This window comes from Suricata suricatta, chromosome 17 (genome assembly GCF_006229205.1).
Source record: "Suricata suricatta isolate VVHF042 chromosome 17, meerkat_22Aug2017_6uvM2_HiC, whole genome shotgun sequence".
Classification (NCBI taxonomy): domain Eukaryota; kingdom Metazoa; phylum Chordata; class Mammalia; order Carnivora; family Herpestidae; genus Suricata; species Suricata suricatta.
The window spans coordinates 29,757,870-29,785,220 of NC_043716.1; the positions used below are offsets into that span (position 1 = coordinate 29,757,870).

At 40.8% G+C, this 27,351-nt stretch overlaps 1 protein-coding gene across 3 annotated transcripts in view; it reads right to left on the minus strand.

Moving 5' to 3' along the window:
* Positions 1-99: 99 nt before the first annotated feature.
* The window catches only part of TOM1L1 (target of myb1 like 1 membrane trafficking protein), a 46,827-nt gene continuing 19,575 nt past the window's right edge, over positions 100-27,351 (minus strand). The window contains exons 8-16 of one of the 3 annotated variants that reach the window (XM_029927369.1): positions 21,987-22,120; positions 16,330-16,390; positions 15,824-15,941; positions 14,855-14,945; positions 6,993-7,044; positions 5,003-5,108; positions 4,502-4,583; positions 774-836; positions 100-184 (exon numbers count right to left, since the gene is read on the minus strand). In XM_029927369.1, the coding sequence (XP_029783229.1) occupies positions 782-836; positions 4,502-4,583; positions 5,003-5,108; positions 6,993-7,044; positions 14,855-14,945; positions 15,824-15,941; positions 16,330-16,390; positions 21,987-22,120 (699 nt within the window). In that variant the 3' untranslated portion in view covers positions 100-184; positions 774-781. Of the gene's footprint in view, positions 185-211; positions 298-773; positions 837-4,501; positions 4,584-5,002; positions 5,109-6,992; positions 7,045-14,854; positions 14,946-15,823; positions 15,942-16,329; positions 16,391-21,986; positions 22,121-27,351 lie in introns of those variants that run through there. The other 2 variants (XM_029927368.1, XR_003904415.1) reach the window with 2 other exon arrangements.

Genomic DNA, 27,351 nt, shown 5'->3' on the forward strand with positions numbered 1-27,351 from the left:
TGTTATAACCAAGTTGTTTCAAAATAAAGCTTAAGCTGTGGTCAGAAGCATCAAGGTGACCCTGGAGCTGTTACTCTTCTGTTACTGCAGAGGAGAAACGTTCCCCCAGGGTTCTGATGTGCTGGTACGTCTGGTCTTCTGGGCCTCCAAGCTGCGCAGGGTCTACCTTTTAGAGAGGTGGCACCTGTAAATGCAGAGAGTGAGCTGGTCACCCACTTCCACCCCGTGTAAGAAGACGACAGCGGCCTCCAGCCTTTCCTTCTCTTTCTCCGTTCCTGGGTAACGAGAGACTCACACCTAATGCAGAAAGGTGGGAACGTATTACTTCCATGGAGGAGGGTGTGAAGGGAATAAATACAGTTAATGGGTTACCGGTGGCCACACATTCATTAGTAAATAAAATGGGATGACTAACACAGCAAATAGGAGTCCAGGCCTACCTGGATGAGCAATGAGTGGGTTCTACCACTCATTAACTGTACATAAAAGATACAGGTCTATTTCAGTGCTAAGAAGCTGTGTTGATCATTATTTTTGTTAACATTAATACTTTTATACCATAAACCAACATCCACATTCTAAACATTTTTAGCTAATAAGCTTACAAAGATTATATTTCATTACAATTCAAGTGACTGAGATGAACTTTTGTACTAAGATTATACTGTCAGACTGAGATGGCCTTTACAAAATGCAAATACTAAACACACCAAGTGACAATCACACAGGAATTCTGTGGAGTGGGGAATATAAGTCGTGTCATTGGAGTCTACCTCAACAATCACTGACTTGGAGCTCCTTTCTGGTGATGAACATCAATTTCTTCGTAAACAGCTCTGAAACAAACAAGCCATCATGGCAAAAAGGTTATATATCCGTTTCAAAGTACTTTGGCTTTAACTGCCAACACCTTAACTAAAATCTGGTGCTGTTTTAGGTATTGAGTGTGTATCAGTGAATAAAAACAGATCTCTGCCCTGAAGCTTACATTCCAGCTTCCTTAGAGCCTAATGTTGTAATTCCTATGCATCTTATGAATATGTGTATCATATAACCAATTCATTTTACTTGCGACTTCATGAAAAATGTGGCTCAAACTTGAACAGTTTCCTTTCTGTTTAAAAAACAGAAACAAAAATTGTATAGTTTTTCCAGGTTTTAAAACGTTTAAAAATATAAGTATTTCCACCTATATTATTACAGTCCAAACTCCTGGGGCACCTTAACTTGTAACTGTCATCTCTGCACCTCATTTATAGTAATTTACAACACCGTTCTGTTCTTCGTATATGTGTTAGGGCTGTAGCTAGAAAACATCTATACCTACAAATACAACGTTCACACAATACAGCAAAACATGGCTGGGGAAGAAAAAAATCTAAAGATAACAGCACTATGAAGCCATGTTCACCAACATCATGAAGCCCTGGGATGGTCCAGAAATTTTCATGGGTTTCCACAAAACTTTCAACTCCATTCATTCCTCAAATCTCTGGTCATCTTCTTCCCTCTACTCTCAGTGAGAAATCTCACTTCTAAATAAATTAAATGCCTTCATATGGAAACTTCATCTCTCTATCACCGCATCTTCAAGCCTATCTTCCACCTGCACCATCTGCTGCTTGATCCTACCTAGCCCCCTAGCTTCTCACATGTTATTACTTACTCATCCCCCTTTCTACCACATCCTACCCCTCAGCATTCACACATGCTCCAGTATCTCCCATTTTCTAAAACAAGGCCATCTTAATTCCATGTCTGCTTGGAGGAATCACCTGAGTAATCTACCTGCCCAGCCACCTTCCACCATCCCTTCATGTGAAATTTCCAGTGTCATCAACGCTTATTATCCCTACTTCCTCTAATATACTAAAATGTGGCTGTTGTCCCTGTCAATCTAGCAAATCTGTTTTACACCAACCATTTCCTACTGCTGAATCCACTTTCTGGTTTCCAGTCCTCTAGTCCTCTCCAGCTGTTCGTCACAGTTGCGCACTCCCTTCTTGCTTCCAAGATGCAATTTCCACATCTGGTAGTAGGTTCCCAGCTGCAGTCTTTGCTTTTACTTTTTCCATTTCCTTGAATGTGCCCAAACTCTCTACTTAGGGTCTTTGTACCCACTGTTCCTGGGCCTAACAACGCTGATTCCTTGTCACTCTCCAGCCCCCATTTATATTAGCACTTACTGTTACAAACTTTCAAGTCACCGTATCCTTTCATACCACTAACACAAACTATAAATATACGTTTGCCTGCTGATTTCTTCCTCCACACTAGATTAATCTCCATGAGACTGGGAAGGATGCTTCTTGTTCAGCATTATAAATTACGCACCAGTCATTGTCCCTGCACAGTGCTCAAGCATTTGCCAAATGAATGTGTATACATGTATGTACACAATTTCATAAATATTGTACTTGTCCAGCAAGAACAGAAATTCTGAACCTAGGGGTCATAGACCACCAGTGATGTGAAAATTCCAGAACTTTATCTACAAGATTTCGTGCTTTTCCTTAGGGAGAAGTTACCTGTATTTCAGGTGACTTTCAAAGGAATTGAGACACCTTCCCTCTCAGAAAGTAAGAACCACAATGGTAGAGAATTCCAAAGCTTCACCTCTCCAATTTCTCTACTCTCTCATGTTAAAAATATTTTTTTTAGTGTTTATTTTTGAGAGAGTAAGAGAGAGAGAGTGCAACTGGGGAAGGGGCAGAGAGAGAGGGAGACAAAATCTGAAGCAGGCTCCAGGCTCTGAGCTGTCAGCACAGAGCCTGACACACGGGGCTTGAATCTGTGAACCACGAGATCACGACCTTAGCTAAGTGTCAGACGCTTAACCCACTGAGCCACCCAGGCACCCCTCTACCCTCTCACATTTAATATCTGTTGCACTGTCAACAATTTCCCAATTAACTAGAATATGTTAAACTTCACTTCCTGTTTGGATTCAACTTGATTTCTAATTCCTTAAGCTACTAATACATTCAGTGATACTTTATCAAACAGAATGACCTAGGGAAATTTTGCCAAGCTACATGAGAAAAAAAATTCTTAATGAACTTTAACTCTGTTAAAATTCATAAATTATTCTAAAATGGATCACTGCATCAGTGGTTTAAAGCCAGGGGTCAGCGGTGCCTGGGTGGCTCAGGTGGTTAAGCATCCGACTTTGGCTCAGGTCAAGATCTCAGTCTGTGTGGGTTCAAGCCCTGTGTCAGGTTCTGTGCTGACAGCTCAGAGCCTGGAACCTGCTTTGGATTTTGTGTCTCCCTCTCTCTCTGCCCCTCCCCTGCTAGTGCTCTGACTCTCTCAAAACTAAAATAAAAATATTGAAAAAAATTTCTTTTAAGTAAAGCCAGGGGTCAAAACCTTGGATGTTTACACATGCCAGGCAGATCAAATAAATGGGTGTGGAGGGCCATTTGGGGCGTGGTGAGCTGCACAGTGTACCTCACCTTAAGGAAGCAAGTATTATCCAGTGCCAACCTATTGCTAGCATATAAAAGTACTGGCATTGCCATAGTATCGAAAGAACCCAAAGTCCAGGCTTGTGTTTTGTTTTGTTTTTTAAACAATATCCTGGTTTTTAACTTTTAGCAATTAATTTTTAAATGCATGGTTTGAATTCCACATAGGTCAAACAAAACACAGCTGTAAGATACTGCCTAAAGGCTGCCTGTTTCTGAACAACGGTTTCTGTAAACTCGCTCTAATAATTTTGGGTGTAACTGTCTGTCAAAGTATATTAAGTCTCTAACGAGCCTACTATTCCATAAATATTCATAGACACTCCACCAATATGAAATCATAAAATAATGGTGCTCTAAGGATTTCAACTTAAAAAGACACATTTACACTAATTCATTGTTGACATACAGTGAAGACTTAAAACAAGTTCTTCTTTGTGATTAGTCAAAGAACAGTTAAAATAATCCATCAATGCAGTGTGACTTATATCATCAATCAGTGAATACAGTGTCCTTTCAAACTGGAGAGAACCTTTCTCCAAAGGCATCTACGAGGAATCCATTAATGCACAGCTGGGTTCCAGTTATTTCTTAATGTGCAGACCCAGCATTTTTCTTTTTTAGTCACAAGGCTGAGCACAGTAAGACCTTTAAGAGCAACATTCTCCAGGGGCACTTAGGGGGCTCAGTCAGTTAAGCATCCGACTTCAGCTCAGGTCATGATCTCATGGGTCATGAGTTCAAGTGCCGCATTGGGCTCTGTGCTGACAGCTCAGAGCCTGGAACCTGCTTTAGATTCGGTGTCTCCTTCTCTCTCTGCCCCTTCCCCAGTTGCACTCTGTCTCTGTCTCAAAAAATTATTAATTAATTACAAAAAAAAGGAACAGTCCCCATAAAATCTTATAAGTCATTTTTAATAAGATCATTAATTTCAGCCAAGACCTAAACAAAGTTAAATGTGTAACCAAGTCCCGTTTAGCTCTGTTACCAAAGGGAACCACGACAAAAAAATAATCATTTTGTAAATGACTTACTCTGTAGTGACAACGGGAGCCAAGGGATCAAACTCCATTACCTCATAGTAATTGGGTGGCTGCAGATCATTCTCTGTCACTGCTTCAGGCAAAAAAAAAAAAAAAAAAAAACAAAGAACCCACCAGTAAATACACACTGTGCTTCAAACAGGAGACCTTGCAAAACACTGACAGCCAGAAACAAATACAACCGGTGTTCTGATGCTCCTCCCAAGTATAACAGATCTATATAGAACCAAAGGATTTCCAGATTTCAACTAAAGATCCGTTTCCCTCAGCATTCCAGATACAACATTCTGCACCACACAAGCATTTTTAATAATCGAATGTTGTTCACAATGGTGTGTGCCATGATCGGACTTCATGGGGCTTATTAAAGAGTCACAGGAAGTCCTAGTGTTTCCTCTCTCTACATCTATTTTCAGTCAGCAGCCGGTCCCTGGCAGCCTCCTATCCTCTCACAAGTTTCCTTATTCAATGCAGGTAACAGGTCTCAAGTACCTGCATGGCCAGCGGGCAAGGACGGCAGTCTCTGGCTTGACAGTATTGCTGGAACGTTCTGCACATTAACTGGCTGTAGTAGTACTGAATTTGAATATTCTGGAAACTGAAGTAATAAGCACAGTGCATGTTCAAATAAACATTCTACATTAAGTTTTTCTTTTATTATCTAGATTCCCAGGCTTCTAAGTGGCAGTATTCCAAGAACCACATACTCCCAACTGGACAAGAATTTGAAATTATGAACTATTACTTTGTTAGGTAATAACCATTTATAACACTTACTACTTTTCTCTCTGGTTTCATGCCCACTACACCTCATTTCCCATATAAAATATTAAATTAACATTTTGCTTTATAAAAATAATTGTATGGCTCAGTCTAGATTCTGTTGTTTCACAATAAAAAAATCTCAGCCTCAAACAGGAAAATAAATCTTAACCCTACAGAAAGGCATAAGATAACACCATCAAATCAAGACTGATAAAGATTAATCTCATAATCTTTCTTATTCATTTCATGAGTATGTCCTGGGAACCATGAATAAAACAGACCAAATCTCTGCCCCCTTGAAGCAAATAATTGACAAATGTAAAGAGATGCTAGTTAGCAAGTGCTCTTAAAAAAAAAAAAGGCTCAGGTCGATGGGGTAGGCTATTCCTCTGACAGTAGTGGTCAAGGAATGCCTGGGGACATGTGAGCAGAGTCCTGACTGATGTGGGTGCTGTGATTATCTGAGGGGGCTCAAGGGCACATGCTCTGAAGCAGAGGAGGCCAGTCATTTCATTGGAGCAGAGTGAGCCAAGGCAGACAGGTGAAGTTGAAGAGGTAATGAATGGGAGGTGCAAGATCAGCATTTCAGGTTTTTACGGAGTAAAATGGAGGAAAAAATCCTACATGGGTTTAGAGCAGTTAATATGACTTTTTTTTTTTTAAAGGATGTTTCTGGTTTGTTTTGAAAAGAGACTGCACAGTGGGGGGTGAGGGTGGAGAGGGAGGTGAAGGCTGAGGCAGGGTGACCTTAGGAAGCCACTGCGATATTCCTCTGATGGCTTGGACTGTGTGCAGAAGTGGAGATGGTAAGAAGCAGCTATAGCGATAATGGAGACACTGTTCGAAGAGAAACAGAAAAAGGCAACAAGAAACAGGAAAAAGGAAACAAGAAAGAGATGAGAAGGCAAAGAGTAAGCACTGGTCTCCAAGGTTTTGACTTGAGCAACTGCAATAGTGGAGGGTTTCTTTACTGAGGTAGGGAAGAGTGCAGGAGGTGCAGGTGGAGAGCCAGGCCTGGGAAAAAAGCAAGAAGATTCCTTGGAAAGTGGATTTGTGAATTCTGAGTTTAGGGGAGATTATGGGCTGCAGATACCAACTGCAAGTTGTCAGAATCTGAATGGTATTTTAAGATAGGAGACCAGAAGAATGAAAGTAGAAGTCTGAAACCTGAGCCCTAGGATCTCCAATACTGAAAGGCCAGTAAAAGAGTGAGGGCGGGGGGAGCAAAGGAGACATAGAGGAAAAGAGGCAAGGGAAGAACAAAAATGAGTAGGGTCTGAAAGCCCGCAAACCAGGAGGACGTGACTGACTGTCACCTGCTGCTGATCAATCAGGTAAGACAGGGACTGAAAGTTGCAGTACTTGATTTGGTGATGTGGAGCCCTTGACAAGAGGTATGCCCGCAGAGTGGCAGGAATGAGAGCCTGTCTGAAGTCTGTCCAAGAAGACGGAAGGAAACAAGAGGAGACAGCTATTATAAACAAACATGAAAGGAATGGTGATACTGAACCATTTTTCTAACAGAAGTAAGACTCAACCTGTCCATCTTCAAAGATTAAAAAGATGATAAAGGAAGTCCTAACAAAGGCTGCATCAACACGTTACAGGAGATACAACAAAACAGTGAACAGAACATGAGATTTAATGACCAGGAATTCCTTCTTAGCCAGGACGACCTGCTGACGAGGTGCGCTGCCCAGGAAGTTTCATTACTTACACTCTCATAGGTATGATTTGCAGTGACGTTTTGGCCAGTCCTTTGGGCAAACCTAGGAGAGTATGATAAGACAGCATGATTACCCTACAGGGAGAACACAAATGCAAAACGCAAGATGACTTCCTACAAACAAAACTTAAAATGTACTTTCAGACTGCAATGAAATACGAATTTTATGTAACAACTGCTATCTGGTTTCGGTGCTCACTAGCTTTTGATGTCCGAATACCAAAGAGTAGAGACAAGCACTGTCCCTTGGCAGTGGCAGCCCCGAGACCCTGAAGTATACACAGTATGCTAGTGAGAACGAGCCTTCAATCTTTCCGTCAGAGTAGCTATCATGCATCGTTTCCTGAAGGGTGAGAGGCAATACAGAGTGGAGGTTAGGAAGGAAGGGGTGGGGGGAGGTTCCTGGTTCTGCATCTGCAGCAAACACACCTCGCCCTATCTCTCCCACCGAAGGCGACTCTAACACTAGAACAGAATGGCACAGGACAAATCTGTGAAGACTGAAAAGTTAATATTACACGATGACTGGGAAAGACTACAATTCGAACATCCACAGATCATTACTGACTTTTTTTTTTTTTTGGTCCCTCTGGTATTCCAGAATATGAATGCAATGAAGCCTAAATCCAAGAGTGGGCAGTAAGGACAGATGGTTCCAGGAGAAGCCTTTCTGTTTTCACTCAAGGAGCAGGAAAGAGAAGTCCGAATGCTCAGAGACAGTGTGAAAATCCCCTAGTCTCTTTTTTCCTATCTCTTCTCTTCTCTCCCTCTCTAAATCTGATGCAATCCCAAAATGGCTGAAGGGACAGCAGAAGCCAACAGGGACCTGTAGAGACTTGAAAATTTGAGAGGAACCTTCCTCTCCAACAGGTGTAACTGTGATCCCAGAGGACAGGGCAAACTCTGTGTTTTTGTTTTCTTTCTTTCCTTTCTGTCTCCCCATTTGGTCTAGACACAAGAATAGTCGAGGAAATAGATGACTAGAGAACCAAAAGGCCAAATCCTAGAAAAGCAGAGCACTAGAGAAATCACACAGAGAGAGGAATTCGGAAAGTCAACCATAAAGCTGTTCATGAAATCCTGGGCTCACTTCCTGATCTGTGCCTCTGTGGATCTGGCCCCAGTCAGGACACGAGAGATGTCGAGAACTGAACATACACCCATCCAGGCCTCAGGGTGGCCCACAGGAGGCAGATCTGAAAAGCACTGCAAAGTCTTTGAAAATATAACTATGTTGGAACCACAGCACAAAAAAAGGTAGGTTGAAACTGTGGCATGAATCTGGCGAGGTTGTCTGCCATCTAAAATAAAAACAGCACCATCCTCAACAGGATTCAAAGAAGAGCATAGTGTCTCATAACGTTAAAAATGCCCAAGATACAATCCAAAATTACTAGACATGTGAAGAACTGAGAACATTTCAACAGAGGGAAAAAAAGGCAATCAACAAACGCTAATATCAAGAGGACACAGATGTTAAAATTATCTCAGATTTAAAATTATCACAGCCATTATACAAATGCTTCAATTAGTAATTGTGAACACTCATAAAAAATTGGAAAAACAGAAAGTCATTTCAAGGAAAAATAAGACCTAAAGAAGAGCCAAATAGTAAATTTAGAATCGAAAAATACACTAACTGAAATTTTAAAAAATGTACAGAATGAGCTCCATAGCAAAATGAGGATGAGAAAGGAAATAAGTGGCAAACTTTAAATCAATAGAAATTATCCCACCTTAAAAATACAAACAAAAACAGAAAAAAGTGAAAAAAGTAATGAAGAGAGTTCTAGAATTTACAAAACAATGACATCAGATCTAACATTTGTATCATCAAGAGTCCCAGAGGGACAGCACGCAAGCGTACTGCTGGAAGAAATATTTGAAGAACTATATGGCTGAAAACTTCACAAATTTGGTGAAAGACAGAGACCCAAAGATTCAAGAAATGCAGTGTTGTGAGTTGAGTGGTGCCTTCCACCATCAAAAGGTAGATCCTTGTCCTAATTCCTGTAACCTGTCAATGTTAACTTATTTGGGAAAAGGGTCTTTAAAAACATTTTTTAAAATTTTTATTTATTTTTGAGAGAGAGAGTGAGTTGTGGAGGGGCAGAGAGAGGGGGAGAGACTCTCAAGCAGGCTCTGCAGTGACAGTGCAGAGCTCAATGTGGGGCTCGAACTCACGAACTGTGAGATCATGACCTGAGCCGAAACCAAGAGCTGGATGCTTAATGGAATGAGTCATCAGATGCCCCCCAAAAAGTCTTTTCAGATATAATTAAGTTAAGGATCTTGAGATGGTGATATCATCCTATATTATTTGAATGGACCTTAAATTCAAAGACACGTGATCTTAAGAAAAGCCGAGGCATATTTGAAATACAAAAGGAAGGCAACATGAAGGTGGAGGCAGAAAGTGGAGTGATCTGGGCCAAGCCAAGGAAGCAAAAAAATGCTGACAATCACCAGAATCTGGAAGAGGCAAAGAATGACTTCTCCCATAAGAGCCCTGCATGGAGCGTGGCCCTGCTGAATTTCAGATTTCTAGCCTCCAGAACTAGGAGAAAATAAATTCCTGTGGTTTTAAACCACCCAGTCTATGGTGATTTTTTTGATGACAGCCACAGGAAACTAATACTCTCAGCAAATCCAAAACAGAATAAACCAAAATAAATCCATGCCCAGAGATGTCATAATCAAACTGTTCAAAATCAGGAAAAAAAATTATTGAAAGCATAGCAGAGAGAAAACAACATATTATCTATAGGAGAACAATGATCTGAATGAATATAGACTTCTTTTTAAAAAAAGTTTTTTTAACATTTTCTTATTATTGAGAAACAGAGAGAGACAGAGCCTGAGCATAGGAGGGGCAGAGAGAAGGGGAGAGACAGAATCCGAAGCAGGCTCCAGGCTCTGAGCTGTCAGCACAAAGCCCAATGCGGGGCTTGAACCCACAAGCAGTGAGATCATGACCTGAGCTGAAGTCAGATGGTTAACCAACTGAGCCACCACCAGGCACCCCAAGATTTCTCTCTCATTAGAAACCACTTTAGGCCAGAAGAGGGAGGCAGCAATGTTTAAAAACTGAAAGAAAAAGCCATCAACTTGGATTTCTACATCCACTGAAACATCCCTTGGGAACAAAGATGAAATAAAGACATTCTCACATGAAATAAGAGGAGATTTCCACTGCCCATAGACCTGCTCTAAAGATTCTAAAAGAATCACTAAAGAAAGCTCTTCAGAGAGAAGGGAAATTATATGAGAAAATAAAAGACCAACATAAATGGCAAATATTGGGTAAAGAAAAGACTATTCTTGAGTTCTTTAAAATATATTTGAGAGTTGCACACAAAAATTATAACTGCCTGTTGCTGTTTGTTTTTCAATGTAGATTGATATAATATATATAATAACTGTAATATAAAGGGAGGATCTCTATGTTTTCTACATTTCACTTTAGTGGTAAAATACTGGTTCTAAGCAGACTAAAATATTATGTACATCGCAGTCCCTATAACAACCAGTCCCCTCCCTCCCAATATAAACTACACAAAATTATAGTCAAACTCACAGTAGTTAAGATGGAAGGAATACTGAAAACATTCAAACAATCCAAAAGCTGCAGGAAAGAGGAAACAGAAGAAAAACAGCAACAAGGGGGAAAAACAGGAAAGAAATAAAATAATGCTCAACCGAACCCCAAATATAATTACATTAAGTGTAAATGGTCTAAACATTACCAGTTAAGGACAGAAATTATGAGAATACATAAAAATGCATGACCCAAATATATGCTATCTACAAGAAACTCACTCCAAATGTTTTGATATAGTTAAAAGTAAGAAAATGGAAAACAATATACCATGCAAACATTAATCGAAAGAAAGCTAATATGGCTATATTAGTACCAAAGTAGACATCAGGACAAGGAACCTCACAAGGGACAAAACGAAACTGTGCATAATTCTTTAAGGGTCAAATCACCGAAAAGACACAACAATCCTGAATATCTATGCACTTAATAACCAAGCTTCAGAATACATGAAGCCAACACCAGTTTTATGGAACCTTTCCTAGAAATATTACATACTGTATGATTCTGTTTGGATGCCATTCTTGAAACGACAAACTATAGTGATGGAGAACAGACTGGTGGTTGCTGGGGGGTGAGTGTGGGAGGGACGCACTGTAAAGAAATATCACAGGGAGTTTTGGGGGTGATGGAACTATCCTGTGCCCTGCGATGGGGGTTACACGAATCCATACATATGTTAAAATTTATAGAATTGCACACAAAAGAAAAACAAAGAGGTTAATTTTACCTTACAGAAATTTTTAAAAATTGATTAAAGCACAGAAAGAAAGAAAGAAAACAGGCACTGAAAACTGAGTGGGCACTCAGACCCACTTGAATTTGAATGAATCCTGTTTCTTCACTAGTTGGGTAACGCCTTTGGGCAGGTTAATCTTACTCAGCCTTGGTTTCTTCACTTTTGAAGAACTGACAATGACGGAGTAGCTACCTACCTCTCAGCACTAGTAAGTAGTGAACATTTCTTATTCTTGTTGGCCTTTTCCCTAATAGTAAGTGGACTATGAATATGATGTATCACTTTATCCCATCATCATTATTTCTCCAGATTCCCTTCTGTCATGAATAATTCCATTACTCATTTGTTCTGTGATGGTGAATAAACACAGAGTGGTGGAAAATTCTCAAGACCCTAAGACATTTTTGATGGCTGGTTTTGCCTTTCATATGTGATCTCTAGCATAGGATTTAACCTAGACCTATGCCTTAGGTAACTTTAGTGCTTCAGTTCCTGACACTGTAAGAAACAGGTCTAATTATAGTTTCACTCATGTATAAGCTCTTTTCAAAACCAGAAAATATATATAAAAGTTTTTGTATAGAAAACAAAATACTGATATTACACATCATCTTTTACTCCAGTGAATTCCCAGAACTACAATTATTTTGATATCTGATGTTGGGTGGACAACTGTTACAGGGTTTCTAATGTATGATCAGCAAAGTACTGCTTTATGATTCTCCTGGGATGCTTTTTTAAAATATTTATTTCTGAGAGCAGGGGGGGAAAGGCAGAGGTGGGAGGGATAGAGGTCTCTGTGCTGAGACCAGGGAGTCTGACATGAGGCTTGAACTCACAAACCATGAAATCATGACCTGAGCCAAAGTCGGATGCTCAACTAACTCAGCCACCCAGGCGCCTCACCTGGGATGTTTGTTTAAAACTCAAGAGTCCTCCTACTGAATTAGAATTTCTGGGGACCAGCAATTGTACTTTTAATACCCCCCAAGTGATTTTTATGCACACTACACCATGAGACCCATGATACTGCAGATTAAAATAAGCAGCTTTGGGGCACCTGGGAGCCTCAGTTGTTAAGCGTCTGACTTTGGCTCAGATCATGATCATGTGGTTTGTGAGTTTGAGCCCCAGGTTGGGTTCTGTGCTGACAGCTCACAGCCTGGAGCCTGCTTTGGATTCTGTAGCGCGCTCTCTCTCTCTCTCTCTCTCTCTCTCTCTCTCTCTCTCTCTCTCTCTGTGTCCCTCCCCTGCTCACGTGTGCTCTCTCCCTCTCTCTCAAAAATAAACAAACATTAAAAGAAAAGAAAATAAGCAGCTATGGGGTGCTTGGGTGACTCAGTCAGCTGAGTGTCTGACTCTTGATTTCAATTCAGGTCATGATTTCACAGTTGTAGGATGAAGCCCCACTTTGGGCTCTGTGCTGGGTGTGAAGCCTGCCTGGATTCTCTCTCTCTCTCTCTCTCTCTCTCTCTCTCTCTCTCTCCCCGTCTCTGCCCCTCCCTACTCATGTTCTCTGTCTCAAAAAATAGATAAAATAAGCAGCTGTTAGCTAGTATTTGATCTTTTTACAAGCTTTATAGAGATATTTTTGTAATAGGATTTCATCTATATATTCACTCCTTCTCCTTACCCAACATGATTTGCAGGATAAAGGAAAACAGGATCAGTTACTTTAGATCACACTATTTACTAAGCAACTTCCTGGAAATCTGCCTACAGCATTGCAGCATTATCTGAATCACACTTAATCCAGACCAGAGGTACTGGCCCAACTAATGGCTCATGACATAGCCACGGACACTATTCATTTCCCAACACAAGAAGCTTTCCTTGGTCCTTTCTTCCCTCCTCATCCCACCCTCCCTTTTTCCCCCCCTCTTTCTTCTCAGTTTGAGTCTCCTTGCTCACCCTCTGCCTCCAGCCTCCTGCCCCACTCCTTTTTTAATATAGAAAAGTACCTGCAGTGATTGGTCACCCTGGGAAAAAACACAAGGCAACTCTAAAAATATATCTAAATCCACTGATATAAAAACATATGCACTTTAATCAAGATATGCCAAGATATCAAGGTTCAGAAGAGAATGTACAGTGTGTTGCATTTAATAAAAGAGAAAAAATTCATATTCATTATTTATCTAAAGTCACTTTGGAAGGACAAATAAGAAAGTAGCTACCAGGGTAGCAGCAGGATGTGACATAAGGGCAAGATGGAAGTGGGGTACAAGTCAATAATGTCCTTGTCTATCTTTTCATATCATTTTGACACCTGGATCATGGAAATGCATTGCCTATCACCTAAAATATATACATTTAAAAGGAAAAAAACAACAGCGTCTAATGTAAAGAAATCTAGCTTCTATTTATTTTTCGCTGTATCGACTCTATCTTGCCTCTTCTTAGCCTTAAGGGAAGCTCGCTTTTTTTAGTTTCTTCTGCGTCCTTCTTGTGCTTCTTTACACAGAGAGGCAAATGTTTACATTATTTCCTACTTTCTCATACAAAAGCAAGATAACGCACACATTACTTGGCAGGTTTTCGCTTTGTAATACACTGGTGACCGTCCCTATACAGAGAGCCTACTGTCTCCCAGCTGTATAGTAATATGTTGTTTAGAGATTTAACGAGGCCACAAGTGATGCATAGCTGAGCGTTTCCAGTTATTATCTGTTGTTAAATGTTGTAAGGAATAATCATGTAAACAACTGATTTTGCATAAGTGAGTATGAATTCCTAGAAACGTATGGTGGGTTCAAATGTAGATGCACTTATAATTTTAATAGAGATCGCCACTTTCCCTTATAAGAACTGCATTAATTTTGTGATAGAATCTGTCTTTCCATAGCCAAGACAGCAGATTAACAAACATTTAGACTTTGAGCCATCTGAGAGGTTAAAAAACAAAAGTCCCTGTAGTTTAATTTATATTTCTCTAATTGCACATAAGGTTGGCCATCGCTATGTACGTTTATGGGCCACTGGTGTATCTTTCTTTGGTGAACTATCGGTTCGTCAGACCTGCTACTGCATAGTTGTATGAACCTGGGCAGTTTCTATTCCCTAAGTCTCAGCCTTTTCTCCTGTAAAATGGGCATAATGATAACAGCACAGCTCCAAAAATTTTTGCAAAGACTAAATGGAATAAACACATAGTAGGTGCTCTGTAACCATGTGGCCATTGTTTGATTTTACTCCCTTGTCATTCAATTTTCCCGTTACCACTGAAAATATACATTTATGGAAGGCTTTATGTGCCAACTACTGAATTAGGAGGTACTCTAGCACCTCATAGAATCTTCCTAAGAATCCTAGAAAGTAATCTCAGAAGGAAAATGAAGGCTAATGCTGGTGAAGTTTCTCATTCAAGGTCACAAAGCTGGAGGAAAGCAGAGCTGAGATTCTAACATGGGCTGTCCAATTCCTAAGTCTCTACTTTTCCTCTTATGTTATGCTCTCTTAAATATGAGGAATTAGAATGAGATGGTATGAGCTCCCGATTCTCACGGACATACTTACAGGGGTGTTTCTGTATCTTCCAAGGCTAGCAAATCCACCTGCAGACTGGGTTCCAAGTTGTTCGTTACAACAGGACTTGGGGACCTGAAATCTAGAACACAAAATGGACTTGGCTTCAAAATATTTTGTCATCCAGTTATTCTATTGAATTTTCCACAATAAAATTAAAAAGAGAGAGACTGAGGTATTTCTGCCACCATAAAATCATAAGATTTCCTCAAACAGAAACTAAAGAACATTACTAATGGTAACTGGAAAGAGAGAAATTCTGCCCCCTCCCCCAAAAATATTTGTAAAGGTAACAAATGTTATTATATTGGGTTTTCTAAAATCCCAAACTGATCTAAAATGGAAGGGATTTGTGCATCTCACTCTGTCAAACACAAAAGTCAAAAGCTAGGGCATATACGGAACTCTACCCTTTCCTCCCCCAAGCTTTTAACTTCCTATAATCCTAAGTGAGACATCCTAAGGTAGGAAAGTCTCCAAGGCTGGGTGGCTAAAAGGTGGCAGACCGGAGATTTCAACTTGGACTTCTACCTCAAAAGCCCATGTTTTCCCCTCTCCATTTCACCACATGTAGATCAGTCCTCCTAATTCCTGACTTTCTCTATCTGCACCAAATATTCCCTTACCTGTGCTGTGACACTACTCAAGGTAATATAGTCTGTGGTTCACAGTAGCTTTAAGTTTGGCCATGGGGTTGAACCACCTCTATAACAGCAGGCAGGTGAACTGGATAAGATTCTAAGCCGGGGGATGAGTTTCGGGGACCTCCTCCTCCAGACACATCCCATGGCTGTACTGGGTTTGACACAACCATTTGCCAAGAAACAATTACACCTCCTGATATCATTCCCTGAAATTCAAACTGACTTCAGTCCTTCTCAGATTGCACGTAATCCTGAAACCAAGGAGAACAGTTTCACATCAAGGTCTTCTGCTGAAAAGGCCTATGTGCTTATTTACTTAAGTCTGCAAGCTGAGCATTCACAGTGTTGAGTTCTCCCAGAGTGGCCGTTGGCATTAGAGGGCTGAGCCTTGGGTCGATGAGATCACAGGATGGGGCAGAAGGTCCAGTGATAGTCTGAAAACAAAGCAAACAAAAACGAAATTCAGAAAAAAAATGTGTCAGATAATTTATCATGTCTTTGTTCCAGGAGACATTTTTGGTTTTTTTTTTTTTGGAGAAAGGAAAATCCTATTTATATGCAACTCAAGGAGAATTCTCTATTCAACAGGTAACACTCCTACTAATCAAATGTCACCATCTACATGGTTGTTGCTTAATTAGACAACTGTATGACCTCTTAGTAACTTATTAATGATACCAACTTGTTAAAGCAAATACTCTACACCACCAAAATCACTCCAAATTGTTAATCCTCTTCCATTTTAAGACATGTTGTAGGTAAGCCTTGCTCCTTAGTTTATAAAATGTTCAATTGTTTATTTTATAACATCTATTCACTTACATTGGCCTCTTCCCTCTGGTTCCTCTTTTGCTCCAAAATCCTTTGTTGGTTCCGAGTAAATCTGTTTGAGTTAGCAAAATGCAAGCATTTAAAAGAAAACTAATATGAAAATGCTATAATCCTTCACAAATCATTAATATTCAAATATTCAGGAACAAAGACAATCAGTATCACCCCATTGACTTTAATAACTTTCTCCCAGTTTATAGGGGTAATAATGCTTTAAGGGAAAACTATGAGAAAATGAATTAGTATTAAAAACAAATCACTCCATCACCTAGGAATGGTCCCTATTAACATCATGATGTATTTCTTGTGTTTTCTGTAAATTAATCTATACTGAACTTAGTTGCAATCATACTTCACATTAATTCTGTAATATAATTCAATTATGTTGTGAGCATTTTTCTAGTTAGGCAGAAATGCAATTTTTAGTGGCCTACACATGTTACCTTAGGGATGTAGCATACATTTAACTACTCTTGATCTCGAATACTTAAGGTGCTTCCGATTCTGCCATTATAAATAACGTTCCATAAATATTCAGACTTTTATTTAACATAATTTCACTGTTTACCTTCATTTTTTATAAGACACCTGATCTCTCCTAAACATATTGACCTTTCACAACTTAAGTTTTACACTGTTTGTATACTGGGAATAAAAGAGGAGCAGATGAATAAACAACAGGCTTGGAAGAAGAGTGAAATGGAAGGCACAAGTCCAAGGTTCAAGTGTCAGCTTTATTATCGAGTAGCTATAGGATCATGGAGAGAACGTCTGACCTTTGGTTCTCCCTCTGCTAAAAGAGAATAGCAGCATTTGAAGCATTTCCTCAGAACTTTATTTTCTGGGGCAACCCCTAGAAAGATAATACAAGCGGATGAATGCAGAAATGCTTTGCAAACTGAGAGCTGCCTCAGGAACATGCAGTATTAGTATCATAACACGCTGACTGCACGAACCTACACACCTTAAAAGCTTGGACAAACAAGGGACGTGCGCTTGGGTTTAAGCATCTTTCCCTTTGTAAACACATGGGTTTTCTTCCACCTACTTATGGCACTGGCTTCTTGTATGCCAGTCCCATGCTGGGTATAAACAGCATGAGATCCAGCCGTGAGTAACAAACTTCTGTTTTCTTATTTGTACAGCTCTTCCCTCGATGTCATGAGCAGAGACTTTGGGGGATGTTGGAATAGGGTGAATGTACTTTGCATATGGATGGATGTGAATCTTTGGGGCATGAGAGCAGACTGTGAGGAACAAAAGGACTCCCCCCTTCTGAGAGCTCCATATCCTAGTCATCGGAACAGTGAGTATGTTAGGTTAGATGGCAAAGGGAAGGTTAGCCTGGATTACACGGACAAGCAATGCAAGCACAAAGGCCCTTAAATGCGGAAGAGGCAGGCACAAGAGGAAGCAAGAATGAACAAGGTAAGAAAAACTTGACTGGATGATGTTGGCTTTGAAGATGGAGGAAAGGGGTTATGAGCCAAGGACTGTGCACAGGCTCTAGAAGCTGCACAAGTTACGCAAACAGATTCTCTAGAGCCTCCCAAGGGCACAGACCACCACCGACACCTGGACGCTAGCCCAGTGGGACCCATCTCAGACTCTCACAGCACTGTAAGGTGGTAGTTTATGCAGTTTTGAGCCACTAAAATGTGATAATTTGTTCCAGCAGCCATGAGAAATGAACATACCAAGACTACTATCCTTTCTAGAGATGAAAAATCTCTCTCAGCATCTTAAGACCTCAGAGTTTCTGACAACTGACTGCAGCTGTGAACGAGCCATTCACAGAAGTGACCCAATCTCCTGATCTCTTGACCAAATAAATACACATTTCCCTTTCAGAGGAAGCTTTCAGTCAGTGGTTTTAATGGTTTGTAACAGAATTCCCCAAAATGAAAACCAGAAGACAGCACTCTGCTGAACACCATGAGGTTTTCCTTGATTTTCCACTTACTAAGATTCATACCACAGAAAACAAAGAAGAGCATGAGTTTGTTCAGCGCACAGTCAATGCCCAGTCATCCCGTCCTATGAATGGCTGCCGTCTCTGACGGGCAGTATGTACAAGACTCCGAAAGAAAAAACCTATTCATGGTATTGGTTTTACTTCACTGATTCTCATGGTTCATTCATGATCAGTGGAGAAAACTCTAAAAGGCCCAGGGGGGATGTTAATGGGGAGGATGAAGCAATTAATATTTAATGTGTCAATGGGCTAGACTTCCCTGAGGTGCTTTTATATACAGTAACTCACTCAATCTTCAAAACAGAAATGAAACCCTCCAAATAGCTTTGTTCCTATCAAAGAGGTTAATACTAAGTCTTTAAAAAGTAAGCAATTTTCCTCAAATCATCAAGATTTGAATTAAAAAAAAAGAAACCTTGAATCCAGCTGTTCCCTTATTTCTCTTCTGAAGCACTAAATAAGGACCACACCTGGGAAAACGGTCTCACCCGAAATGCCAGCATCACTCCTACTGAGAAAGGAGGATCCAGAAAAAGCATGGGGAGCTCAGAGGCTCTAGAATTACTATGACCGGGAGTTCTACGGATTCCTTTGGAAAGAGAACATGAGATTTGCCTGGAGCTATGGGTTTTCTTTCTTTATCTCTCTCTCTCTCTCTCTTTTCAGGTTCCTAATAATAGACCTGTGGGTGCATTTATGTACACTGTTTTACACATTTTAAAAGCACCAAAAAATTTTGTTTTATATAGGCGACATTAATTGTTAACTCAGGTTCATTTGCTTTAACCTTTTATTAGACAGTGTTCAGACCTATAGGGAAAGTAAAAAGAACAGTATAAAGAACACCCTTTTACCCATCAGCTCAATTTAATAACCATGTACCTTTGCCACATTTGCTTTACAGATTTTTCACTGAAATATTTAAAATCATATACTTGATGACATTTCATCCCTAGATATTTTATATCATTTATTTATTTATTTTAGAGTAAAGAGAAAGGAAGCACACTTGTGTGTGGGGGAGAGGGAGGAGAGAGAGGGAGAAGGAGAGGGAGGAAGGGGAGAGAGGAGAGAGAGAAGAGAGAGAAGGAGAGAGAGGGAGAGGAACAAGGAGAGGGAGTGGGAGGGGAGGGGGAGAGACTCAAGCAGGCTCCGTGCTCAACACGAAGCCCCATGCATGACTCAGTCCCATGCCCCTGGGATCATGTCCTGAGCCGAAATCAAGCGTTGGACGCCCAAGTGACTGAACTACCCAGGTGCCCCTCATCACAGGATATTTAAAATTAAAAATTTTTTTAAACATTTATTTTATTTTTGAGAGACAGAGAGACAGAGCATGAGCAGGGGAGGGGAAGAGAGAGAGGGACACAGAATTGGTAGCAGGCTCCAGGCTCTGAGCCGCCAGCACAGAGCCCGATGTGGGGCTTGAACCCATAAACTGTGAGATCATGACCTGAGCTAAAGTCAGACGCTGAACCAACTGAGCCACTCAGGTGCCCCAATCACAGGATGTTTTTAGAAGGCATTCTCCAAAAATAAAGACATTTGCCAACTGAACCATTATATTTCCCCCCTCAAGTCCTGAATATCAGTATTCTAACCATGTTCAAATTTCTCCCATTAGCATCTAAATGCTTTTTAATACTCGTGTGTTCAAAGTAGGATAAAGCCCACACATAACATTTAGTTGTAGTTCCTTTTTTAAAAATATTTAAATTTAATTTTATTCTTACCTTTTGACCCCTCCCCTTCCCCCACTTCCCCCACCCCCGGCAACGACCACCATGTTCCTCTGCACCTACGAGCTTGGTTGGTTTTGTGTTGTTTTTGCTTTTCTTGTTGTTTTGTTTTGGTTAGATTCCACACGGTGCTATGTTTATACACAGCACTCGACACGAAGGCCGAGGAAGTTGTCACTGTCAGTCCAGGCATGCCACAGCTGCTTGGGGCCTGGATGCTGGGTGCTCACTCTGCCCCCAGGCCGGTCCACGTTCCACACCTTCACATACCAAACAAGCTCCTGCTCTGCTCCTCACTTAACCAATGCCCGCCCGTTCTGCAGTTCTCTCCTCACATGGCACCTCCTCACACACACTCCCCAGCTTCTCTCCACCCGGATTGGGTGTGGCTGCTGTTCTCACCAGACAGACTTCCTGTACTTGGCTCCACTGCACTTACTCCAGTTTCCAAGTGTGCATATTTGTATATATGATTTAAGATGTTTTTCTGATTTATGGGCTTGCCTATTACGATAGATTATAAGACTCTTATTTTATGAATGAGTTAGAAACAACTTAATGCCTAACAAGTGAACTGTGAGAAACAGAGACTATTATGATGTAGCTATTAAAAATAATGGTTTATGGGGTGTCTGGGTGGCTGAGTTGGTTGAACGTCTGACTTCGGCTCAGGGCATGATCTCATAGTTCATGGGTTCGAGCCCCACATCAGGCTCTGTGCTGACAGCTCAGAGCCTGGGGCCTGCTTTGGATTTTGTGTCTCCCTCTTTCTCAGCCCCTCTCCTGCTCCTGCTCTGTCTGTCTCTCTCTCTCTCTCTCTCTCTCTCAAAAATAAATAAGCATAAAAATTTTTTTAAAATAGTTTATGAAAAACATTTAAAAACACAGACTAGGGACACCTGGGTGGCTCAGCTGGTTAAGCATCTGACTCAAATCGGCTCAGGTTACATCTCACGGTTCATGGGATTAAGTCCCACATCAGGCTCTGTGCTGACAGTGTGGAGCCTGCTTGGGATTCTCTTTCTCCCTCTCTCTGCCCCTCCACTCCCAAATATAAAAACTTAAAAAAATAGGCTATACAAATACTTGTTATACAGTGAATAAAATTAAGAGAGAAACAAAAGTATATGTTGCCTACATGAACCCAATGATAAAAAATTTAGGAAAACATATTTTGCCACTGACATTTTAGTCTATTTAAAATTTTGCCTTCATACTTTGGTGATTTAAAAAAAATCTAAGTTCATATACAAAATGTCCTGACTGTTCTGCTTTTATATAGACTATTTTCTTCATATAAAATATCATCCTAGGGTCTGGGTGGCTCAGTTGGTTAAGCGTCTGACTCTTGATTTCAGCTCAGGTCGTGATCTCGTGACTCATGAGCTTAAGCCCCACATCGGGCTCTGTGCAGCACTGCAAATCCTGCTCAGGATTCTGCCGCCCTCTCTCTGTCCCTGCCCTGCTTGCTCTCTTTCTCCCAAATAAAAATAAACCTTAAAAAATTATTTAAAAAATAAATGAAATATCTTCCCAGCTCCTGTGCACATTATGGTTTTGTCCATCTGGAACCTAGAATAACCTCCCTCTGTTTATACTGTCCATTTGTTTGAGTCTACAACGCCCTCTGTGCAGACAGGATCAGGTGAATAAGGTCCGGGCCCTGTTATGGTCAAATGTTCATATGCCACCTGAGAGTGCCCAAGAATGTTTCTGGCACAGCTCAGATGAGCTCTCATTCTTGCAAGCCATATCATAAGCTTCCAGAAGGCCAGGACCACGTCCCCTTTCTTGGAAGGAAGGAGGCCTTATGTTCAAGTTGTTCTTGACTGTAGCTGAATGTTTACCTGGTAGACATTCTTATAAGAATGCTAAGCAACTGTTGGAGAAAACAGAATTGGAGGAGAGGAGGGGAGGGCACACCATTAGCTCACCTCTCATATCCAAGGATGGCATTATTCAAATCCTCATTCACTTGAATTAGCTCAACGGTTACATCTTCATTCTCCACCACCACAAGCAGGTCCATGATCCTCTCCTGCATCTCCCGACACGTCTTATAAAGCTTCTGTCAAAGAAAGGAGAGACATCTCTTCTTCCATGCTGGGGAAGTTCCATACAGACAACCGATTTGCCGATCCGTATAGGCCAGCTGATCACCTCCCCAACAAGTCACCCATGGGAGGTTACCAAAGGATTTAATTATGCACAACACATCCTTCCTATCAGAAAGCAATGAGTTGCACATGATTACGCTTTCCTCTAAAAATCAAAATAGGTGTCATAAGGACTCTATGGTACAGTGCACAGAACATCAGACTAGAAATTAGAACTGGGGTATGAAAATTCTAGAGGTACAGCTTACTCTGTGTAGAATACAGAAATCACTTGTTTTCCAAATCTGTTTCCTCATTTGACAAATCAAAGTCATATTAGTTGCCACATCTATACCTCAAGGGGTGACATAAAAAAGCAAATGAGATGTGTTTAATGAGGAACTCCATAACTGTAAAGCACTACATAAACATAAAACACAAAAGGTTTATTGTCACTATTAGCGGTAGTAGAAGAAAGTAGTAGTTAAAATATATTTAGAGCAACATAATTTTCCTATGATGTTTTACTTAAATATTTAAAGTTTACAACATTCACATTCTAAGGTAAACGGAATCAACATTTAAAAAAAAAAACAGTCATGAATACTGTCGTCATTTGGACTACACACAATCACTGCATGAAGCCAGGATTGCACTCCCCAAACCAGCTTCTCCTCAGAAGCATCAGGGGCACCTACCACCGACCAGCAGATTCAGAATCTCCAGGACTGAGGGTCTGGGAATTTACAGGTTTTTCCATAAGCATCTGAAAGTGTTAATGTACACAGACAATTTGAAAACTGCTGCCTCACAACTTCCATCCTCATAGGCAAGTCTGAGGAGCATAAAACTAATATTCCTATTTCTTCAAACCCACTTCAGCTAGAATTTGTAAACATAATAGTCATTAAGTCAGGCAAAAACACCACCAAAATGAGAGCAACTGAACTTGCTAACTCATCAGACTATTCCGTTACCTGACTCCTTTCCCCTTGAGACAGACAGACACACAGAAAAACTTACAGCTGACAAAGCCATTTAGAATCTCAAACAATCCATTACAAGAATCCTGATGGGAAATCTCTAAATAAATCCATCAAACCATTAACAATTGGCATTTAGACTCAGAGGTAAAAGCCACTAACCCGCTACAGAATCCTAACAAAAACATTTACCAAGGAGACAAAGACGATACAGACAGATGAACAGACAGACTCTGGGGCTCGTCCCTGCAATTTGCAGCGAGAAAAACCGTCCTGTTTGCTAATGACATGGCCACTATCAGCAGTGCTTAATAAACTTTTTTCTTAAAGGTCCAGATAGTTTCATTTTCTGTGTGTGGACCATATGTTCTCTGATAGAACTATTCAACTCTGCTATTATACCACGAAAGCAACCAGGGATGATATGCAAACAAATGGGTGTGACCACAGCCTAATAAAACGAAGACAGGTGGTTTACTTAGGGGCCCCTGGAAGAGTGCGAAGGAAACAGACTTCAGACTCAGTAAACCCAAAGCCTCTCTGTATGCATACCTGACATGGGATTTAAGTAAATCTTAGATTCAGGTTTTGTTTTTTAATGCATCTGTAAAACAAAGATACCAACTATCTTGTAGGGTTGTTGTAAGAATAGAAAATGGTAAAGTTGAAGCCCTATGGTGTCTGGCATACAGTGGGCAGTCAATAAATGTATTAATGACTGCACAAGGAAGTATCACTAGAAGCTTAACTAGGTCACTAATACAATCCTGTACTACTCATACTGTTACTCAGGGCCTAGTATCATGCAAAGGAGAGGACGAAGAAGAGCATTCAGTATAAGAATGAGAACTTTTCCCTTAGTGAGTATAATGAAATTGTTCTCCTTCTTGCTAGAGCAACGTCAAGATCAAGGAAATACAATGCTTTTAGATGCCTGTGACAAAAATGTAGAAATTAATTTGAAAATGAATTTGCAGCCAACATCAATAGCCCCTGGTCACAAGAAGACCCTCCCTTTGCCCTCTCAAAAGACAGATGGAATGGAAACAAGAAAGGAACACTGCATCTCTCAGGTTTGCAGAGCAGAATTTGAAAAACCCTCTCTCTGACCCTCCCCTGCTCACACTGTCTCCCTCTGTCTCTCAAAAATAAAGACATAAAAAAAACCCTCATTATGTCAGTGTGTTTAGCTGTATTTAAAAAAAAAAAAAGAAAAAGAAAAACCTCTTCAAAAGCCAGCCCGCTCTGATCTTTGCAATTGATGTCTGTCACACAGGAGGGCCAAGCCACCTGGAAACAGCCCACATCAAGCACAAGAACCAAGAGGGTGGGTCAGAAGTTCCTCCACGGCAGACACCCGTAGGGCCAAGGACGTGGGAAGCCAGGAGGAGAGTTAAAACACAGAGCAACAGCCGCTGGTGCATCTGCCCATCACAGAGCCCCTGGATTTGCGCCCCCCCCCCCCCACCATATCAAAGCAAAGGTAGGCTTCTCAGTTAAAAGAGATTTAACAATCAATTCAAAAGTCTCTGGAGCAAAACAAAAAGGAGCTTAGTAAGTGCCTCCTCTTCTGACATCCAGATGACTCCTAGTCCTCCACAGAGAACTCAGGAATTAAGGAAGGGGGTCCTTTTGCACTTTCAATTCCAGCTATAACTGGATCACAGTCAGCAACACAACACAACTCATAAAAAGAAAACCAGAAATGCCTGAATATCTCCCCTTAAAAAGTAAAAATGGGGGCACCTGGGTGGCTCAGTGGGTTAAGCGTCAGCTTTGGCTCAGGTCATGATCTCACAGTTCGTGAGTTCGAGCCCCGCATCAGGCTCTGTGCTGACGGCTCGCTCAGAGCCTGGAGCCTGTTCAGGATTCTGTATCTCCCTCTCTCTCTGACCCTCCCCTGCTCAAGCTATCTCTGTCTCTCAAAAATAAATAAAAAACATTAAAAATATTTTTTTTAAAAAGTAAAAATGGGAAGAAACAGGTTTCTTGCAAGCTTTCTCTGGAAATACTATCTGCATGGCAGTGCTCCTACTATCAGCCTATAACATATTTCCTCCCTCTCAATCCTCCCCACCCAGACTGCAAGAGGCCCAGAGAACAACTCTATCTGCCAAAAAATAAAAACTATCCCCCACCCTACAACTGAACATTTCTCAGTTTAACTTGCTCATATAATACGTAGTCGTTTTCCTTACATAGGTATCAGCTGAGTAAATAGTAAATTAACTGTCAATACTTAAAAAGAGCATCAACTCATTCGAATCCTCTGGCCCTTTTCCCTAACCAAATATAGTCAACATTTTATTTCTCCAAATGCCTTTGTCTTCAGTAATCCTTAGCTCTTTTGTCCTAAATCATTAATTCTTCAACAAAAAGCATTGATCTATTGAATTCAACAGAAATTTAATGAACTGAGTTTGCAAAACATGTACAATAAACATGCATAGTTATATGGATTTAGAAGCATAAGACTTAGTTACTGACTTCAAGTTGTTTCCAACCTACCTAGAGAGGTAGGTAAAGACTGGTTAGTCACCTATCCTAGAAAGTCAATTCGGGGCTCAAAACGAGAAGCGAGGTGGTATAATGGATAGAACATAAGTTCAGGAAAAATGAGGTTCTCCCACCAGTTCCATGACCTGGCTCTGTGTAGGCAGATGAACCCCTTTCTATTAAGGAAGGGAGATGGTCTCAGTGACGCTGACAGTCCCTTCCAGAAGTTTCTGAATGGTAAAAACAGTAAGAGTGTTCAGTGGAAGAGGGTATTTTTATTTTACTTTTTTGTTTTTTTTTCCCCCAACTGATTACAAATTATCCTTACAGGATGAAATTTTAGATTCACTTGATTTTAAACTTCTCTGCTAAGTTAGACTAAGGTTTTCTCCAGTTATACTTTCAAAATCAGAGCTTGCTTTTTTATTCTACGTTAGACTAAAACATTTATTTCTTTCATTGTCCAACTGGGGCCAGGAAAAACAAGACAAGACTAAATGGGAGATACCAGGGAATTCAGCTATTGAAGTTCAAAGTGGCCTAAAGCCAAGTGTAAAATGCCAAGAAAACAAAGGCAAGAATCACGCTGCTCAGATCTTTCATCCCTGTGACCAGAGTAGACACTCTTGACTCATCAAAATATTCAGACTTGGATGCAGCTCTGAATCTTTGTACCCCAATGTGGCAATCTAAAATAAATCCAGGGCACCTGGGTGGCTCAGGCGGTTAAGCATCCAACTTCAGCTCAGGTCATCATCTCACAGTCCGTGGGCGCGAGCCCCGTGTCGGGTTCTATTCTGACAGCTCAGAGCCAGGAGCCTACTTTGGATTCTGTGTCTCTTTCTCTCTCTGCCCTTCCCCCACTCACGGTCTGTCTCCCTCTCTCTCAAAAATAAACATTAAACATTAATAAGATAAATCCAGTTTCCACCCCCAATCAAGTTCAAAGTCCAGGAACAAAATGGCGACAGGGAAAGGGGTCTACCACATAAAATAGTTCTACTGCCTCAGTGTCTAACAAAGAGCTGGAGCCCTGCTATTAGCAGAGCTTCAGGATAATTGTTCAGCCCAGACTGGGAGAACAGAAAAGGGAGTTTACATAAGTCTACTAGATTTATGATGGAGGGCTACAGACAGGGAATGGGCTCCAACTCAACAGAACAGCTGGCAGCAGGTAAGCACCCACAGATAAAACTGGAAGACAATCCAAGCACAGACTGGATTTAATGTAAACAAACTGCATAATAAAACTATGACCACCAGTGAAGTATACATACAAGAAAAGTCAATCATTTTTGAGAGTTTTCCTATGTGTTGAATGCCTTTGCCCTCCAGATCCCCCATCCACTCTCTTCTGGCCTGCTCTGTGCCCTGGGGCCTGGCCTGTAGGGAACACATCACCAGGTCCCCTGCCCTCTCCCTTCAGATGGAGTTCAGCACACAGCAGGCACTGGCAGGAAACGGGACGGAAAGAGGAGAGTGAGATTTACTCCTTCTCAAGGCTGCTTCCTCCATCATTCTTTCCTTTGGGTTCTGGCAAAACTTCCCTCTTGCCTATTTATACCTAGGGATATTAGCACAGGATAATGAACTAGCTCCTGTGGTTTCCCTAAACCCTGCAGTATCTTGCTGAATAAATAGTACCTTGATTAAACTCTCTTCACATGATCCAAATTGGGTATGCCATCTGTTTCATGACCAACCCCACAAAGGCATGAAAACAC